The sequence below is a fragment of the Oxyura jamaicensis genome, chromosome 1, assembly GCF_011077185.1.
Source record: "Oxyura jamaicensis isolate SHBP4307 breed ruddy duck chromosome 1, BPBGC_Ojam_1.0, whole genome shotgun sequence".
Taxonomy (NCBI): domain Eukaryota; kingdom Metazoa; phylum Chordata; class Aves; order Anseriformes; family Anatidae; genus Oxyura; species Oxyura jamaicensis.
In genome coordinates, this window is record NC_048893.1 from 174,212,704 (window position 1) to 174,231,044 (window position 18,341).

General features: G+C 38.5%; 2 protein-coding genes across 10 annotated transcripts in view; one reads left to right on the top strand and one right to left on the bottom strand.

The window, feature by feature from the left end:
* LACC1 (laccase domain containing 1) overlaps positions 1–18,341 on the top strand; it is a 47,397-nt gene that overhangs the window by 25,282 nt on the left and 3,774 nt on the right. For 3 of the 8 annotated variants that reach the window (XM_035322426.1, XM_035322386.1, XM_035322401.1), the window contains exons 2-3: positions 16,193–16,782; positions 18,034–18,215. In XM_035322426.1, coding sequence (XP_035178317.1) covers positions 16,215–16,782; positions 18,034–18,215 — 750 coding nt within the window. In that variant the 5' untranslated portion in view covers positions 16,193–16,214. Of the gene's footprint in view, positions 1–6,085; positions 6,186–12,095; positions 12,322–12,435; positions 13,195–13,296; positions 15,914–16,192; positions 16,783–18,033; positions 18,216–18,341 lie in introns of those variants that run through there. The other 5 variants (XM_035322407.1, XM_035322416.1, XM_035322436.1 and 2 more) reach the window with 5 other exon arrangements.
* On the bottom strand, positions 1,167–10,954 carry CCDC122 (coiled-coil domain containing 122). 2 transcript variants are annotated; one of them, XM_035322452.1, is made up of 5 exons: positions 10,652–10,954; positions 9,810–9,940; positions 7,201–7,599; positions 5,963–6,079; positions 1,167–2,666 (listed from the first exon to the last, which is right to left on the bottom strand). In XM_035322452.1, exons 2-5 carry the CDS (start codon positions 9,921–9,923, stop codon positions 2,514–2,516), a joined length of 783 nt encoding a protein of 260 aa, XP_035178343.1. In that variant the 5' UTR covers positions 9,924–9,940; positions 10,652–10,954; the 3' UTR covers positions 1,167–2,513. The 2 variants fall into 2 exon arrangements, with proteins under 2 accessions (XP_035178343.1, XP_035178341.1); XM_035322450.1 differs by lacking the exon at positions 10,652–10,954 and having other exon boundaries at positions 9,810–10,203.

Genomic DNA, 18,341 nt, shown 5'->3' on the forward strand with positions numbered 1-18,341 from the left:
CTCCTGGATTGTTCACAGACTGCTGTGGGGCTTCCCCAGCAGACATCCAGGTGGTTGAAGTCCCCCATCAGGGTGAGAGCGTGCGAGCGTGATGCTTCTTGTAGCTGAAGCTAGAAGGACTCATCAACAGATAAGGCACTCTGCAGTAGACCCCAGCCACAAGGCGTCCTTTATTGGTCCAGTTCTTAACTTTTACCCACAAGTTCTTAACCTATCTGTGGCTGCTTCTCAGAGGCATCTATTTGCAATCAATCCATTCCCTAACATAGAAGGCAACACCCCACCCCTCCTTCCCTGCCGATCTCTTCCAAAAAGCTTATAGCCCTCTATGCCACTGTTCCAGTTGTGTGACTCATCCCACCAAATTTCCGTGATAGCAATCAGGTCATAGCTTTCTAATTGTGTCATCTTGACAGCACCATGGTTTCCAACTCCTCCTGTTTGTGTCCCATTCTGCGTGCGTTGGCGTGGATGCACTTCAGCTGGGCTATCAGTCACATCACCTTTTCAGAGGACCCCTTCCTAATTGCTTTGGGACTGTTTACAAGTGTTTCCCTGTTGTTTCCTGAAGTGACAATGCTCCCAGGTTCAATTCCACCACTCAAAGGTACATCTATTTCCCTCACCGCATCCAGTTTAAAGCTCTGCTATTACATTCAGCCACCTTGCTGCCCAGAACACTCTTGCCCTACCTGGTTAAGTGCGCCCCATCCAGTGTCAGCATGCCCGGTCTCTCCAAAGAGTATCTGAGATCGTAGAACCCAAGACTTTGAGCATGGCCTCAGCCATGCAGCTAATAGTTTATTTGATCCATTTGTCTCCTTCTTCTCAGGTCCCAGTTTCCAACTGGGAAGACAGAGGAAAACATAACTTGCACTCATGATCCCTTCAATATCTTTCTGGGGGACGAGATCCAAAAGCCCCTTTTGGTATTTTGGATCCTCTTTGTTGCAGCCTCATTTGACTCTACATGTAAGTGTAGGAATGGGTGGTAGACTTCTGGTCTCACCAAGCTGGTAGCCTCTTAGTAATACTATGAATGTGGGCCCCAAGTAGGCAGCAAACCTCTCTGGAGAGATTATCAGGATGGCAATAGTAATTTGTTTGATAAAGTCATGAGGGAAAAAGACCGTGCCAAACTAATCTGAGTCTAACAGTTAAAGTTGGCAGAGAGCCTTCATGAGTGAGTGTGTTGCTTAAAATCAATTTATATTAAGTAAAATACACAGGAAAATGTAAGTATATATGAATATACAAATATCCAAAGGAAATTAATATTGGTATTTCATTTTAATATTTGCTTTCCTACACTGACAACATATAGGCAGTATAACAGTTTTAATAGTAAACAGTTTGCTAAAATCTTCATTTTTTATTCAGGTGTAAAGATAAATCTAAATTATGTAAGACAATACCTCAAATAAAAAGCTAACTACATTCACAGAACAGATAAATGTTACAGGTTTCAACCAGACAGAACTATTACCATAAGTGTAAGAACAGACAAAGTACTGTAAATTCCTCAAATGCCAAGCACATAATAAAAACAAGGCAAAGAAAAATATCCACTACTCACTATTTTAACAAGAGCTTTTAATATGTGGTCATTTATGTTGAGAATAATCTCACCTAATATTAAGCACTTAGGTGTTAGATGACTAGTATTAGTTAGTTAAGATCCTCTACTCTGTCAGTTCCTCTAAAATCAATGATCTGCGATGCATTACTGTCTCTAGATGGCGAGTTCCACTTTAAAAGCTGTCTGGAGCTTTTAAAAGCTCTTCACCTATTCATTCCTCTTTATTAACTACTTGGGAGATGTCTGTTTGTCCACTTCAAATCAGCCGATTTGTACCCCACATCTGAATATACTTGTTCCCAAGCCTTTTATAGCAGGAAAGCCTATGTCCACCTTGTAACCCACACAAGGACATTCTGGCAGACATAGGGCAAAGAGGCTGTGATATCATCTATGTGAATTTCCTGCTCAGCAAAATATAGGCCATGAGAGCTTTGATATCCCAAGAATGCAAATATATGCTGATACTATTTTTTTCTGTAGGAAAAGTAGATCTCAATCTTCAGAGATGTAATAAAATCAAAAAGAGCTACTCAAATGTTATTTGGTTGATTTTAAATGAGTTTTAAAATAAAATTGGCACATGCTTTGTAAATAACTGAAAATATTGATAACATATAATTATTGATAACATAATATTGATAATATCGATATTCTTCTCCTGAACAGCCTCTGGCCACAGGGAAAAAAAAAAAAAAAAAAAAAAAAGGTATTCCAAAGCAGTACCGATTGAGCTCTGCTTAGTTTGGGCCGCATAGTTAAAGTGAGAAAAACTTAAATAAATAAATAGATAGATAGCTATTGGACTACTTTACTGTTTTTGCATTCCCACAAGAAAACAATCAAACAAGTAAACAAAAAACAACCTAATTTGTCTGGAAAGTATTACCCACATTGTTTTCCCCCACTGTAGCTTCATTAGGTTATGGTTACTCTATAACTCCACTACTCCAAGACACTTTCTTAGTTCTGCTGCCTTTTTCTCCATTTGCTGAATGTTCCAATGCCATTGTCTTTTATTTGAATGGAGTTTGTTCAGTTGGCAATGCAAACGTTTTAGAATAGCATCATATCTCTTATTCTGTACCTGATAAAATAGAATAAAATACACATCAAATTTTCTTTCAAGTAAAAGAGTATTTACAGAGGTGGCTTCACCTCACCTAACTGTGTAAGTGTAGATTCTGACATTTGACTGTGTCATTCCATGATGACTTTATAGATACTGAAGAAACACAGAAGCATCTAAGAAGCCACTCATCTGATTTATTGCAGTTATCTGCTTTAGGACAGTATCAATCATCTGCTTTAGAGCAATATCAGTTATGCCTTTTTCTCCCAGAAAGAAAGAAAAAAAAAAAAAAGGAAAAAAGGCTGTTCTGTTTCCCACTAGGAGCTTAGGTGATGAGTTCAGTGTGGATACCTGTTTTGTAGGTGTTTAACAAAGTAAATCCCACCCAAAGATTCATACGTAAGCATCTTATCTTACCACTGTGGCAAGACTTTGTACGTGGAACATTTCAGGTTGCAGAGTAAGAGGTGAGAAAGGATGAAATTTTCATTCTTTGACAACTGTGCATGGGTAAAAGTTAGAATACAAACGAGGTAACCTGAACGGCTGTAGTAGCACCTTCACTGTTGCAATGCACTCACTCATTATTTTGAGAAGTATTGCTGCTGTAGGCAACCCTTTGGAGATTTGCATTCTGAAGTGTAAAAATGTGAGATATTTATTGTAATAAAAATGTAAATACTGCCTATTCACTTAAGGAAAAATTGGCTTCACCCTCATTTGAATGACACACATATGCCTACTGAAAACCAGGGATGGGGACATGGCTCTTTTTACTAGATATTGTGTACATGTTAGTTAATAATTAAAAAATACTTTGGGCACTTGTGGAATCTCCAGCACTGGAGTCCTTTAAGAACAGGATGGACAAAGATCTGTCAAGAATAGTAAAACTGTATGATGATGTGGGGGAAAAGGGGCAGCTGGAGAATAGACATTCTTTAGAGCTTTTCTTTTCTTATTGATTAAAATAACAACCTCTTTTCTATTATTTGTGGGTGTCTTGTAGTAGTTACTAAGACTGAAGCCTCATCCCTACAAAGGTAATCACCCTCATCTATTAATCTTTCCCTATCCAAACCTGGGAATTGGCTAGGCTTTTTAAGAGATAGGTATTGGGGCTGTCATTCAGGAAAGATAATGAGACATGGTCTACAGGTTACCTAGAATTACACTGGTACCCCTGTTCTAAACAGGGGAAGCATCCCTGTTATAAACTAAGTGTATAGCATACGAATTAGCCATGTCAGAGCACAGACTTTCCTTGGAAGAAAGGAAACTTAAGAGACAAATTTCATTGCTGAAAGATGTTTCTTCCATAATTTCTTTTTAATTTCCAGAATTCATCTTTTAAATGATTCAGAATGTCTGCTTTAGAAAGGCATTCCAAATCACATTCCTGGACAATGTGTTTAGGTAGGGAAATCTTTGTGGGAAACCTGAGATAATGCTTAGGCAAAGTGGAAGTTCAGTCCATTCAGCTTGAGTACTAGCCATTAATGATGCTTCAATAGGAATTCGGTAGGCATTTATAGGGCCATATAGGGGCAAACTTTTACAAATGCTTAAAATTATTGCTGAGTCAAGGCTCCAGAAATTCTACAGCAACAACAAACTTATTAAACAGACATAATGATTTCCTCTATCTGAAGGCTCAGAAACCTGGGAGCTCACATACTCTCTGCAAATTAATGAGAGGAGGCAGGTTACTCTTGGCCCAAGCACTGCTAGAAGCTGAAAATCCATACAAGATGTAAAAAAAAAGTACTATGACAAATTCTGAAGCCTTGAGGTGAGGTCAGTTTGTAGATTGACACCTGGCTTTTGAGGTATACGTGTGACCTACCCTACATGTCTACATTCCTGGTTTGATCATTAGAAACCTACAGTGTTATACATACTATAAAAGTCCAGAAAGACTAGATTATGTGGCTCACCTGTAGGTGCCATGAGCACGTACATTTGTCCAACTGAACTGATCTCTTGACTTTTATCAGCTGGACTGACTACACCTCCGTTGATTATAATGGGAACTGTCTGACTTGTGTAGCCACTTACATTCAGCCAACCACTTTAAGGTGTCTCGAGGCAAATCCCACCCTTGCAGCTTAGTGGATCTTCATCCATGTCTCCTATATCTCCCTTTATTCACTTGCTTGCACTAAGTATTCTTTCCTGGCTTGTGCCGAGGGCTGCTGGGTATTAATGTTTCTGCTTGTCCATTGTTAGTTTATACATTAAAAGTTGGACTATTTTCTAGAGAACTCTTACTAAAAAATAATACCCTGAAACATTTGATTTTTAATCCTGCTTTCTTCTGAGACAGAAAGATCTTATAATCCAAACAACTGAAAAAATACATTAACCTTCACTACTTAATTGGTTCTGATAACAGAACAGAACATTATTTTTAGGCTGCCTAATTTCAGCATGGATTTAGAGAACTTTATTAGGAAGCTGTTGCCTTGGTTATAAATTATTTTTTCAGACGCTGAATAGCAGAGACTAAAGTGGCTGTGCTTTGCTCTTCAGTTTAAAAATTCTCTGCCATTTCCCATAACATGAACGATAATTCTTTTTCCTCCTGCATTTTACAATAGCAATAGAGCTAACCTCAGTTCTGTTAATCTTTATATTATCAGGCTTTTATCATTACATTTTGTGGAATTTATTTGAATTAACAAGATAAATGATGTGAAACTTCCAAACTAAAAGCCATGCAGACATGCAAAGTATTTTAGTATGGAACAAAACATAAAATACAATTCAATTACCTAAAAAGAGAAGTGTTTAACTATTTATCAGAATTTTATCTTGTCAGCTACGTATTAGCTGCTCCATTATCCTTAATTTAATGTCAACTCAAAATAGAGAGATTCATTGGAAAACCATTTTCTTGGTGCAATTGATTCTCCCATTAATGTGGTATCAGGAACCATGAAACAGGTCATGAATAATCAAGTCAGTAGTGAGATTTAAAATATTTCAAAAGTATTACAGAAATAACAAAACAGATATCTTACCTTCCTACCATTCAGTGACATCTTTCTTTTCAGAACTGCATTCCAAAAGTTAAAAGCTGAACTCCTTCTTAGGAGGTTTTGAAAAAATATTCGTAACTTTATCTCACAATAACAATTAAATTCTGAACTTTAGAAAGACTAGCAATATCAAGAACTTAAGAAAGCACAGTTACTATATGGACTTGAATAATGTATGGCCAGCAACCCTGTGTAAAGCACTCCAAATTTCATCTGCACTATCCACCTTTTACCAGAGAACTACAATTATATTTTATTGAAATGACTCACCTCAATTTCTTTTCTAAGCTTAGCATGCATTTTTTTTTCTTCTTCCAGAACATCTGTTTTTTTATTAATGAACTCTTTCACCGATGTGATCTCCTTTTTTAAAAGTGTAATTTCTTCCTGCGAGTTTAAGATAGAGAAATCCCCTTCTTTAAAAGGTTGTGAAATACATCTACTCATCTTATTACAAGTGTCAACTTTTAACAGTCTCACTTCATTAATAAAGGTGAGATAAATATCTTTATTACACAATTGCACATTAAAATAATCGTTAGGAATTAAATTAATAATTTAAGAATCATAATTAAAAATGATTATTAAAATACTTAATAATATGGTTTTATGTACTTTAAGAGACATACAAACATACAAACAACTGTAACAACACAGGAATCTGAATTCATTTGGGTGCTTATAATTTTGTTTTCAATTTACTGCAAAATCCATGAATATTTCCTGTAATATTTGAGATAGTTTTCTCACAGACAAATACAATGTTCATAGTCAACACTTATTGAGATTTAAAAAGTTGCATGTACAACAAAGTTTTCATCATTATACTTGAATAAACACCACATTTTCAATAATACAAGTTGCGTCCCGGTGGCAATTTGTGACTTCATTTCAAATTCACACGTGTTTTCTCACATATTGGCAAAATTTTGTGGTGGGGACTTCCAACATTGTAGCTTTTAATAAGTCTTGCAATTAGGCTCTAATAAAAACAACAATGTTAGACTGAAACGCGAAAACTTTCTGCCTCCTCCTTTTTATCACCTTCTTATCAGACCCACCTCCTGTTGGAAAACAGCTCAACTGTAGTTCATAACCTGGCAACAAATTTAAATGAATACTACACTGTTAGATAAAAAGTATAAAAACATGGCTATATTCCATTGCTGAAAAGTGTACATGTAACTTTATCCAACAACCTACATAATCCCACAAATCACTTGGCAATGATAAACTTTAATTTACAACCCTGTAATTTTTTTCTTAGCTGAGTTCATTCAATCTCATAGAATGAACACTTTAAAATAATATACAAGTAACTGGGGCTGATGATTATTTTACTGCAGACTGATGTCTTAATTTCTTCAGTTAATCTACCCTTTTAAATGAATCTCCATTCCCCTAGTCAATCCATCATGGATGTCAAATTATTAGACAAAATAATCATATTAAACTATGCCAAAATTATTTTACACAAAATGAAATAAATCAAAGAGGAAGTATAGTACCTGCACTTGTTTTATAATAGAGCCTTCTGGATTCTGGAGATCACGCATTAACTCCTCTTTCTTTGTCCTCAGCTCTGTAACGATGGCTTTCTTTTTAGCAAGCTCAATCATAACTGGCATTTTACTTTCCATCTCCCAAAAGAGATCTTTATGAGCTTTTATTTTTTCCCGATATTCACTATTTCTTGCAAATGTCATCTCATACTCTTCCTGTATAGCTTCTGCATCAAACCTCAGCTTCATATTGTCGAAATATAGGGCTCTGACTTGGGCCTCCAGGTTTTCGCAGTGATACTTTGTCACTTCTATGGCATCGTCTTGCAGATATATGTCCCTTTCTGTTGTTTTTGTTTCTAACAGGATAGAATTCATTTCTTTTTCTAGTTCCTGAAACTTAGCCTGTAAAATATTTCAGCATTCACTTAAGAGTATTTTTATTTGAGAGGATGCCAGGAATCTAGTTAAGCACTGTAATTTATATTTCTTTAACAGAAACTTATCTTCACTTTCTTAATGGGGTTTGAATTAAAGTTATTATTTCCTAAAATCATCACCTTAGAGACATAATGGAGGAACATCTTAGACTTCTTGCCTTAGATTGAGTCTAAAATATGAAACAAAGTATTATTCAAATTACTTTGATTTCCCCATAGTTACAAAATACATAGTACTTGACGGATCAAACCCAGTCTTAAAGTTTGTTTAGAGGCAGGATCTCTTTTAGCCCAAATCAGACTAAAACCACATGGTACCAAACCCACACTTATACACACAGACAGAAACAAATTGATGAGTGATGGCGCCTAACTAGCCTGTTCTTCTGAAGTCTTTATCCTGTCTACATCACTGGAAATTTGAGATTAGGATTAATCCCGGCTATTTTTAAATCTCTAAGAAATAGGCACCTAGTCCTACAAAGGCCTCTACATCTTCTCACTGATGAGAAGCAAACAGCTCCAGGAAGCAGTATTTCATGTCATCATAAGATGGGAGGGCTGAATCGCTGCCTCAGAAATGTTTGTCTCTTTGTTGACTACAGAGGTAGCCTAGATGACTAATAAGGGTTTAACATCTGATTTGTAGGTGATGAAAGTTTGCTGTGATGAATCCCACCCTAAGTAACAGCCAACTATTGTGTATTAAGTGAGAATTTGTGCTGTGATTTATGCTGCCTATTATCTTTTCTCTAGTGGAAGCATTATGTGTGCTATGAAGTTTCCTATTCAATGCTTTGAACAGAATAAGGCATTATCAAGATCTTCAATTTTGGAAAGGAAATGACAGTTTAATGTGTGTACTGTGACACATAGGGAATAGACTGGAAGGTGAACAAGTGGTTCTGCATTCAGTTCCTAGCTATTTAATTTAGCTGTTCTGCTAACAATAATGTTTGTATGGAATTAATTATGGAATTAATTAATTATTAATTATGGAATTATAATAATAATTTTTAAAAAGCTTTTTTAAAAATTATTATTTTTTTTCTTTAAGAAAAAGAAAGGTGTTGGAGAGGAAGAAAAGAAATTGGCTAAATTAATTATCTAGGACTTTAAACTTCTGTGGGTTTTTGAAAACCGAAACTCTTGTTTTAATTGCTTGATCATAGTTTAATTGTTACAACATCATCACAGTATGTTACAGTAATATTGTTAGGTAATATACAGTATATTATAAATATAAAATTACAGTATATTATTAGAAGAAATCTTCTTGCAAGGTGTGGCCAGTTATTAGACCTTCCTAACCAATAAAAATCTTTGCTGCTCCTTCAAAGAAGTTATCTTTGTGCAAAATTTCAAATATCAGTTATTTCAGTTGTAGAGGTATTTGCAGATGTTATAATAGGATTTCCTTTTGCATTCTCTCACGCTCAAAAATGTCTGAACACTGTTGTGGTTTTCCTCATACTTAAATGTATGTCTCTTGACAGACATTTGGTCTCAAAGTTTAAATGACAACTGAAGGCTTAACAAATTCTGTGAGAGATTGTAACAGAAGTGATTACTTAGTTTTCAGGAATACTACACCTATTTAATGTTTTACAAAATAATTAAAAAATACAAATAATTAAAATAAAAATGGTATTTAATGACTCCCTAGGACATCCACTACATGCAGAGAAAAAGTATTCTTCACACACACACACACACACACACACACACACACACAAAAAGGAAAAAAAAGCATTCTGTATGCTAAGAAAAAATGATAGTTTTAGAAAACCTGATAAATGGGATGCTTTCAAAATCTTTTTTTTTTTTTTTTTTTTTTTAACAATTTCTTAGCTAATCAGCATGAAAAATGCAAAAAGCTCTAACTTTATATTGATTATTTAATGTTGTGGCTATTTCGGTATTTTCTCTCAAAATAATAATAAACAAAAACTGCTAAAACTTACTCTAATGAAGTCTTAGCTAAGGAGTAACCTTCCAAATAATGATGGACATGCAGTTTCAGCAAGGCCTAAATACCACACAGAGGACTAGAATAGCTGCCTTACACTTAAATGCAAACACTCAAAAAATGTACAGTCACCTTATTATGAAGAATGCTTCCTCAACTAATGAATAAATTACATGAATTAAACTCCTCTACAGAAAGCTTATTACCTGTAATTGGAAAAGAACTGCTTTGTTCTTTTCTATTTCTGATGACTGTAAATGCTGCTGCTCTGCAACTTGTTTTACCACTTCAGTTAGTGATTGATAATTCTGCTTGGCCATTTTATACAAGAGTTGACCTACAAGGACCTAAAAGAGAAGCGAATTGTGTTATCACCATTCTATTTAATTGCTAACCATTAGCGTAAGAGTATAATACTAAGGACTTTCCTATGACAAATTTTGTTTAGCTATATATACACACAATTCGGTTTGGTTCATTTTTAATTACCAAGAAGCTACCAATGGGTAGATGCTCAAAGACAATGACTGAGAATTAGAACTCTATCTTCCAGAGTTTTGTAACATAAAAGATTACAGTGTTCTTCTGGCTTCTCTGAAGAACAGATCCTTATTTTTTTAATCACAGAAACACAGAATCACAGAATGGTTGAAGTTGGAAGGGACCTCCAGAGATCGCCTTGTCCAACCCTCCTGCTCGAGCACGGTCACATAGCAAGTACATGTTAATGTAGTCATCTTAAATGCAATTTAGAGCATGTCTTCATATTTAGTCTGAATATTTACATTATTGCATTTACCATTATGCAGCTGAGGATTAACTATTAAACTGTCTTTAATTTATGACAGAAAATAAATGGAGAAAGCTGTCACACTGGAAGCCACAAACCAGTATCAATACAAAGAAACCCCAATGACTAGAAAACATTTAGTACCATCTTGGTATCACTTCAGATAGCATAAATTAATGAAGCAAATCTGTATTGTAATAGAAAAGTGGAACTAAACTGTGTTGAAACCTTGCAAGTGTGACTTGACACAAAGTGCACCGTCGGTATATTAGATGGCACACACGTGAACTCTGTCTGCAAATTGGTAGGCTTGGCCAGGAAACCACCTTTAGCATTTCGGATTTAGGGCTGTGGCTACTGTCGTGCGGCCATCCCTCCCTTCTCCCCTCTACCGTGCTCCCCCAGCACCCTCTCACACCCCTCAGCACCGAGGAACCCTTCCCCTTGCGACACAGAGCCCCAAACACCCCAAAATCGCAGCAAATGGAGCCAAGCGGCCGCCCCCAAGCTCCCGCCCCCTCAGGGCGGCTGTAATGGCCGCCCCCGCCCCTTCCCGCCCAAACCGCCGGGGAGCGCCGGGCCGGGGGACGTGGGGCGGTGCGGCCTCGGGCGCTTAGGGGCGGTGCGGGAACCTCGGGGAGGGAGGCGGTGTGAGGGGGAAGAGGACATTGCTGGCGACCAAACGGCGCTGAGGGGACCCGGGGAGGGCGGCCGTGCCTGGCAGGAGACAGAGCTGAAGCGGAGGGATCGACGCAGCCTGTCAGAAATGGGGCGGGGGCTGCGCCGTGGGGTTCGAGGCGGTAGGGCGGCCTGGCTTGTCCCGGGGCTGGGGCACGTTTATATAGCCCTTCGGCGCTTCTATGTCCCCAGAGTTGCTGAATTGTGTTGTATTAAACTGTGTTTTCTGTCATAATTTGTTAGTGTTCAATATGCACTGCAGAGGACCTGTTTTTTTTTGTTTGTTTGTTTTTGTTTTTTGTTTTTTTGTTTTTTTGTTTTTTTTTGTTTTGTTTTGTTTTTTTGTTTTTTTCTGAGTGCCATTGAGTTCCAATAAAAATAATCATAAACGTTGGAAAAGACCTCCAAGATCATCTGGTCCAACCGTCCCCCTACCCCCAGTGTCACCCACTAACCCGTGTCCCTAAGCACCACGTCCAACCTCTCCTTCAACACCTCCAGGGACGGTGACACCACCCCCTCCCTGGGCAACCCGTCCCAGTGCCTGACTCCTCTTTCTGAGAAGAAATGTCTCCTCATTTCCAACCTGAACCTCCCCTGGTGCAACTTGAGGCCATTCCCTCTAGTCCTAATGTGCAGTCATGGACCCATCTTGCCTACGTACATATTCCTCACAACTCCAGGATAAAGAATTTTAACTTTAAATTGCATGATTTTTATAATTTAATAGCTCAACTCTGCATATGATAGGTTTATTTCATCCCTTTTAGGAGATGGCAGAAGCTGAGTATAATACACCAGCTGGTGAAGTAATCCCAATTTGTCGTTTTCAGTATTGTTTGGATTCATGACTATTTTCAGACCTTTTCTTTCCCCCCTTACAGCAGCACTCTGTACTGAAAATAATCCCTGTAATTCTTTTTTTTTTCTTCCTTAGTCTGATTAAAGGAAAGAAAATTGCTTTGTTGGTCTCTCTTTGTTGAGTCCCTGCTGTTAATTTTTAATGCTGTGCCCTAGTTCAGCCATGTTTGACAGTGGGCTGAAAGCCTCAAAGGTAACTGCTTTCTGCAAACTTCATGAAAATAAAAAATGTACTTCATGTAAACTTCCTCCTCTGGGCAGGAAGGAAGGACAAGATACCCACATCAGTTCCCTTTGGTACTGAATGCTAGGAGAGTTCAGCTCTCATCCCTTTGCCCAGTGTATGCTGGTATTAAAACCAAGAAGGGAAATGGCAGGGGACTCCAGAGGTACGTCCTAGACCTGGCAGAAATATAGGTGTTTGATGGGAAAGGAGAGATAGGAGCCGTAGAAGAGCAATTTGTAGGAAATCTGACTTTACAAATTCCTCAGTTCATGGAAAAAAATGTTACACTTATCATTGCTATGACAATGATTTTAGCACAGCTGAGAAAATGTATTTATTATCATAGGATTCGCAGACAAACGCTGATACAAATTCCTCATTCTCCTACTTGCCTTCTGACTGTTGCATTGCCCTGTCAAAACACTGACTTTTTCACCAAGCGCTGCAAAATTTCTCACTGCTCCACGGAGAAGTTGCCTTCCTCATTTCAGGCGGTGGCAGTGAAGACTGGCAACTCTTAACCCCTGTCGGAGCCCTTCTGAATGTGCTTTTTCTTGCCTGACTGCTAAATCCATCACTGGAACATGCCAGTACGTGTGCCTTGCCTTCCAGATCCCTCAGAAAAGGAAACTTCTGGTCTGCACAAGTGTTCCCTTAACTTCTCTGCATTCCTGTTCTGCTTTGGTGTGCCATACGTCTCTGAATCTGAGATTGTGCAAAGCGAATGCACTGGCACGCGTGGTGACAGCAGTAAGTTACATGGCAGGGCTAGTGCTGCTTCCGGGTTTAGTCCTTAATCACGGTGGTGCCTTTCAGTACAGTTTGTTCTTTCCTGGGGATAGTGACAGCAACAAAGCAGGGTCTCATCACGAAGAAGAAATACAGGTTCCCACTCCAATCTTACCTAGATTAGGAATTTCCATCTTGTACAAATCAGCTGCAAGACTGACAGTGGGAAGTGAGATACATATATAAAGCTGGCAATGTGTGTTTATAGCAGATGATATCTTGCAAGAAGTTAAAAGGAGTGACTGTTGTAAGTAATTTCTGTTTTAAACTCTTGATTTTACTTATAAAAACTGTGTGTGCTTCAATTTTTAAGTGCTGATTTCTGTTTCTTCCACCTTTCCTAAATACCCTTAAGTTAGGAGAGGCGTAATGTTTTATTTTAATCCAAGTTAAGAGGTTTTTAAAGTTTTCTGTTTGTTTGTTTGTTTTGCTTTGTTGTTGAAGTTTTATTGCAAGTGTGCTCTTATCCCTGTTGATTTGGACTGCTTTAATGTTTTCTCTGGGCATCTCTCTCTGGCATGATGTTAAATATTTCTTTCCTTCTATATTTTCCCAGAACAATGTCAGTTTTCTGAGTTTCTGTAAGATAACATGACCTGTAGGACTCACAGATGCAGGAAGTTGCCAGCAGTCTTGTCTAGACCAACAGAGAATTTTCAGAACTGGACATCTGGGTTTTCTGAGAGTTGCCTTTTAGATGTCTTTCTGAGCCATCTCTTCACTACCACCTGGTTTTACGTCTTTCTTTTCTACATTCACTTTGCATTTCCCCTTTTCACTCTTCATCCCCTCCTTACCTCTCCTCTCTTCTCATCAGCTGTCATTTTATTTGATTTTATTTTCTTGAAGCCCGTGCTAGAGAATCTTGGCACTCCACATTTTTGTGCAGAGTTTCAGAGAGTGAGTGGAATGGCTGACAGGTGGCCTTGGCTTCAAGTTTGTGCAAGTATTTGTCCTACACCGTGTACTGGAACGCACAACTCCTTTATAAGAGCACTTAATGCTCTCTGATGCTGTTATGTGCAGTGTGAATTTCCATTTAACATGGAACCTAGAGTGTGTTGCTTAAAACCTGAATAACCATGCATGCATTTCTAATAAGTCAAAGCGTTGCTTTGCTTGGCAAGCCCATATTTTGAGAAGGGTTTTGTTTGGGGGACTTAGAAAGTAGTCATGAATTTCTATTATGAGTCTAAGCAAATTTACTTCTGACACCACTGACCTCAGTAGAACTCTGTGATGCAAAACTGGAAGGATACGAGGGTGACTCAGCCCCATTGTTCCTGTGTATACATCTCAATAATTGCTTCTGTGGACTTTTTGCAATGCATAGACGGCTTATTAACAATGCAGGCAACTACCTCTCCCTCAGCAAACGCTTTCCTTCCACCCTTCCTTTGGTGGTATTCTCATGGGGAAATGTGAGGACAACAATGAACTCCACTTACTTTCCTCTGTTGACGTATCTGAAGTGGAGCAATAATCTGTTTTTCCACTACACCCCTCCGTTGTACTGTCTTTGCTGAGGCTTTTAGCCATAGTTAGGTTGGGACTTGTCATATTCTTACTGACCTCCCACAGAGAGAGTCAGGGTAAGGAAAGAAATCTCTGGATTTCCCAAGTCATGATGTATGATATGAGTCTGTTTCGACACTGTTTCCCTTGCAAGCTGTTTTCTCTAAAATCTGTTATCAGTTGTGTGCAAATAACACTGAGCAAAATCGAGAGTCATAAATTCCTTGGCAGATGCTTTTATCTGCTGTCACATTTTGATGCTTTCCGTTCACCTGTTTTGATAGTTGCTAATTAATCTTTTTAAGTGTTCAAGTTGCAGAAAGGAAAGCATCGTTCTCAGTCAGGATTGTTTTTCTTCCAGTCTGGAGGAAAGAACAATGAAGAAAATAAAGAATGTTTTCTGTAAAACCTCCTCTGAATAAACAGTTCAATAAAACAAGGGTCTCTGATCACGTATTAGTGTTCATGCACAATTCATTCCTGTGCAGAGAAATGGCAGTATTAAGGAATAATCTAAATAGTCATGGAGTCTTCCCACTGGTGATAAAGTTGAGTCACATTCGTCCCAGATAAAGCACAGTGCTTAGTCATGAAATAGCCATTTGCTCAAGGTTCCCAAAGAAAAGGGATCTAGTCTTTTGATCCATACCTCTGGAGGCTTTCACTGGAAACAGCGAAAAATTATCAAGGACAGAGAAAATAAAATAAGGTGCTTCTAAGGGAATGTGTAAAATATGCTCTCATAGCAGAAAAAGGAAGAAAGAGATAGGCAGGTTTCTGAAGGCAGCCAGGAAGGAAGTCCAGAAGGGGGGGGGGGGGGGGGGGGGGAAACACAGAAAAATGAAAGTAGACTATGAGCCACAAGCTGTAAACTACACACAATGGTTTTGAATAATCTCAATGCATCTTGATTTCAGAACAAAGACTGCAGCATAGTGAAGAAACTGAAAGCAGAGGCTGTGCATGGTATTCTGTTGTTTTCATTTAGCTGTGTGTATTTCTTGCATTACTAGGTAAAGTTTTAGTATCCTGTGCTGAGTTCCTGTGTGTCCTGAGAAGAAGAACTACGCCTAACAAATACCCCTCCACGGAGAAGCCAGAAATGACCAAATTGATTTGGTTATGCAAAAGGGAGAAGTGTAAAAAATCTTTCAGAGGTCAGCGGAAAAGTTGTGGCTGTGCTCAGAGCCCCACAGCCATATTGTAAGGAAGGGTATTAGATATGAGCTCCACCTCAGCAATATGTGTGTGAAATGCCTCAAAAAAGTCTTCTAGAAAATCTTCCAGTCCCAGCAAGCTGATAGCATGAAAACCTCCGTCTGATGAGCCATACAGGAGGTCCCAGCACTCAGAGGTCAAGAAGATCATTATGTTGATGTGGGGTAATTGAATCGATAAATCTAGTACTAGGGATGAACCTTTTCTCATTTCTGATCTGGGATAAAACTGAGGTAGGTGTGGTCATAGGGAGTTTTAAATAAATGTAAAATATTTCGCATTTTCTGTAATTTTCTTTTGCTGCCATGCTTTTTCTGTGTTTTCTTTTAAGGCAGTGGAGGAAATCCTAAAGCAATAATTATAGCTATGTCACCTTATCTACACAACATCACTAAATACATTACTTTAATGACATAACTCTATGTGTTTGGTCTAATGGTGTTATCTTGGCTTCTTTTTTTCTTTTTTTTTTTTCTTTTTTTTTTCTTTTTTTTTTTTTTGGCTATTTGTAGGAATCTTTAAATTGCCTGGACTATGGTGGAAGCAATACTGATTGATCTGTTCAGCCTACCAACCGTCTTGCAGAACAACATCCAAGGACTGCTATGTAACACGCTGGAAACTATTGAGAAGTGCTCTTCCATCCCTGCGCCGTTTGTTTATGTCATGTGCTGCCAGGTGCAGGGCAGTGAATGGAAGGGTGAGCAAGATTCCTTGCTTCCAGCTCTGAGAGACTTCCAGAGTCTGAAGAAAAGACTCGAGGTGGTACGTGCTCTGACTACAGCTGCTGCGTTGTACACCATCAAACAAAGACTTGATGAAAAGGACATAAGCATCATTAAAATTATTCTTCCTACCTTAAGGAAAGAATTAATGAAAGTATATATAGATCATCTCTTTACTCCAGTCTACCAGTTTGAATTTGAGGATTTACAGGTGTCATCTGATTGTAATAACCTACAGATAACTGAATCTCAGAGTGAAGGGCAAACACTTTCCACACAGGACGTGGCATTCATCCAAAGTGAAATTCAGATGTACTTGGAAAGCCTGCCAAGTCTGAAAGGGGAGCTCACTATTCTCAAATCTTCCCTGATACCAGGTAAAGTGGACAGCAGCTAATAGGTTTTATGTAGACTGTTTGTAAGCATATTTCTTCAAGGGAAATTCAAAATGGGTGAGATTTGGAAACGTCTTCAGGCAGCAGATATCTCCATGTGGAGCTGTAATAATGTCTGTAATAGCAAAAGCGTCGAGGGAGATAGAGTAAAAGACCTGCAAGTCTGTTCTGGACCTGGGGCATGATCTGTGGAAAGAGAAGCCTAGGTTTAGTGAGAGCATTATTGCAGGCAGTAAAATCTGTTCCGCTCTGTCTGGGGATTACACGCTTTGGGAGTTACCATCATGTTCTGAACAGACAGAATGGGAGTTTGCCCCAGTCTTCAGCCTTATGCGCTCCTGGTTAATCAGACTCGTGTCTCAGTGTCCCTGCCGTGGCATGACCCAGTTTACAGCAGTATGTCTCTCAATTAGTGTAATTATGGAGTCTCTTGATTCAGAGGGAAACTGAGGGGTTTCCTACTGCAAAAATGTGGAACTGTGTTTCCCTAAAAACGTCTGAAATGGCCAGAACCGGAAAGGCACTCTCGTTACTTAAAGCCATCTGCCTTTGTTGTCCTTCAAGTTTTTGTCTGTGACTTTTGATCACACTGCATAAAAGATATTTTGAAACTCAACTCTGATTATGTCACTGAGCTTGTTAGCTTTTAAGATAGCAAAAAGTAGTTCAAAGAATCTCATTGTTCAGCTTTGCCATGCAGAACCCTCCCCCTACCATAAAAAAACAAACCCGCAGCAATTCCACTTGGTGCACGAGACCACAATAAAGTCTCTACACTGTAAACACAGAAGATTTTTCAGAAACACTAGTTCTTGATCCTCTCAGTGTACTTGAAAAAGATGTTTGAGGTTGTGTGAAGTCTTGAGAACTAATACTTCATTTGCCAGAAAAGCTTGGGAGATGCCACCTTGGAATGTTGCTTTAGAAATTGACCCTTCTTTTCCTCCGTGAGTTGCCTCTTCTATAGGGTTTGCACTGCAACTCTATAAAAAGCCAGGAAATATCTGCCAGGACTCCATCTCACTCAAACCCCTCTATCTAGACTGCAGAGGATTATGATTATGAGCAAGAAGAAAACTTAGAATCCATCAATTTAAATGTCAGAGATAAATAAGAGGTAAAGCAGCACTCAACTTGTTTGACCAATTTGAATTATCTTCAGTATAAAGCCACGTAATATTAGGGCTGGGCTTTTGTTAAAAGTAATTGTTTGTTGTCTTTTTGCCTTGTCAGATGATATCTTCCTCCATGGATTCACCACAAGGACAGGTGGGATCTCCTACATACCAGCTCTAAGCTCCTGCAATCTCTTCAGCAGTTCTAAGCGGAGGGACCCACAAGTTGTTGTTAAAGAAAATCTCCGCAGGCTGGCTAATGCTGCAGGATTTAACCCAGAGACTTTTCACAAAGTCAAGGTACCTTATCAAACACTAGATTTACATAAACTGATCAAATCTTCCTTCATGCATCACTGCCTAAAACTGTAGGCCTTATTCTTATCTTTCTCAGCAAGAACTTGTGAAAGGCAGGGCAATTAAAAC

Bases quoted from the DNA above. Each gene is read 5' to 3' on its own strand.
- CCDC122 (XM_035322452.1), bottom strand. From the start codon at position 9,923: ATGGCCAAGCAGAATTATCAATCACTAACTGAAGTGGTAAAACAAGTT. The intron at 6,080-7,200 runs GTACTATACTTC...TTAAACTCGCAG, and splicing joins CTATTATAAAACAAGTGCAG to GAAGAAATTACACTTTTAAA. The intron at 2,667-5,962 runs GTGAGTCATTTC...CTATTTTATCAG, and splicing joins AGCTTAGAAAAGAAATTGAG to GTACAGAATAAGAGATATGA.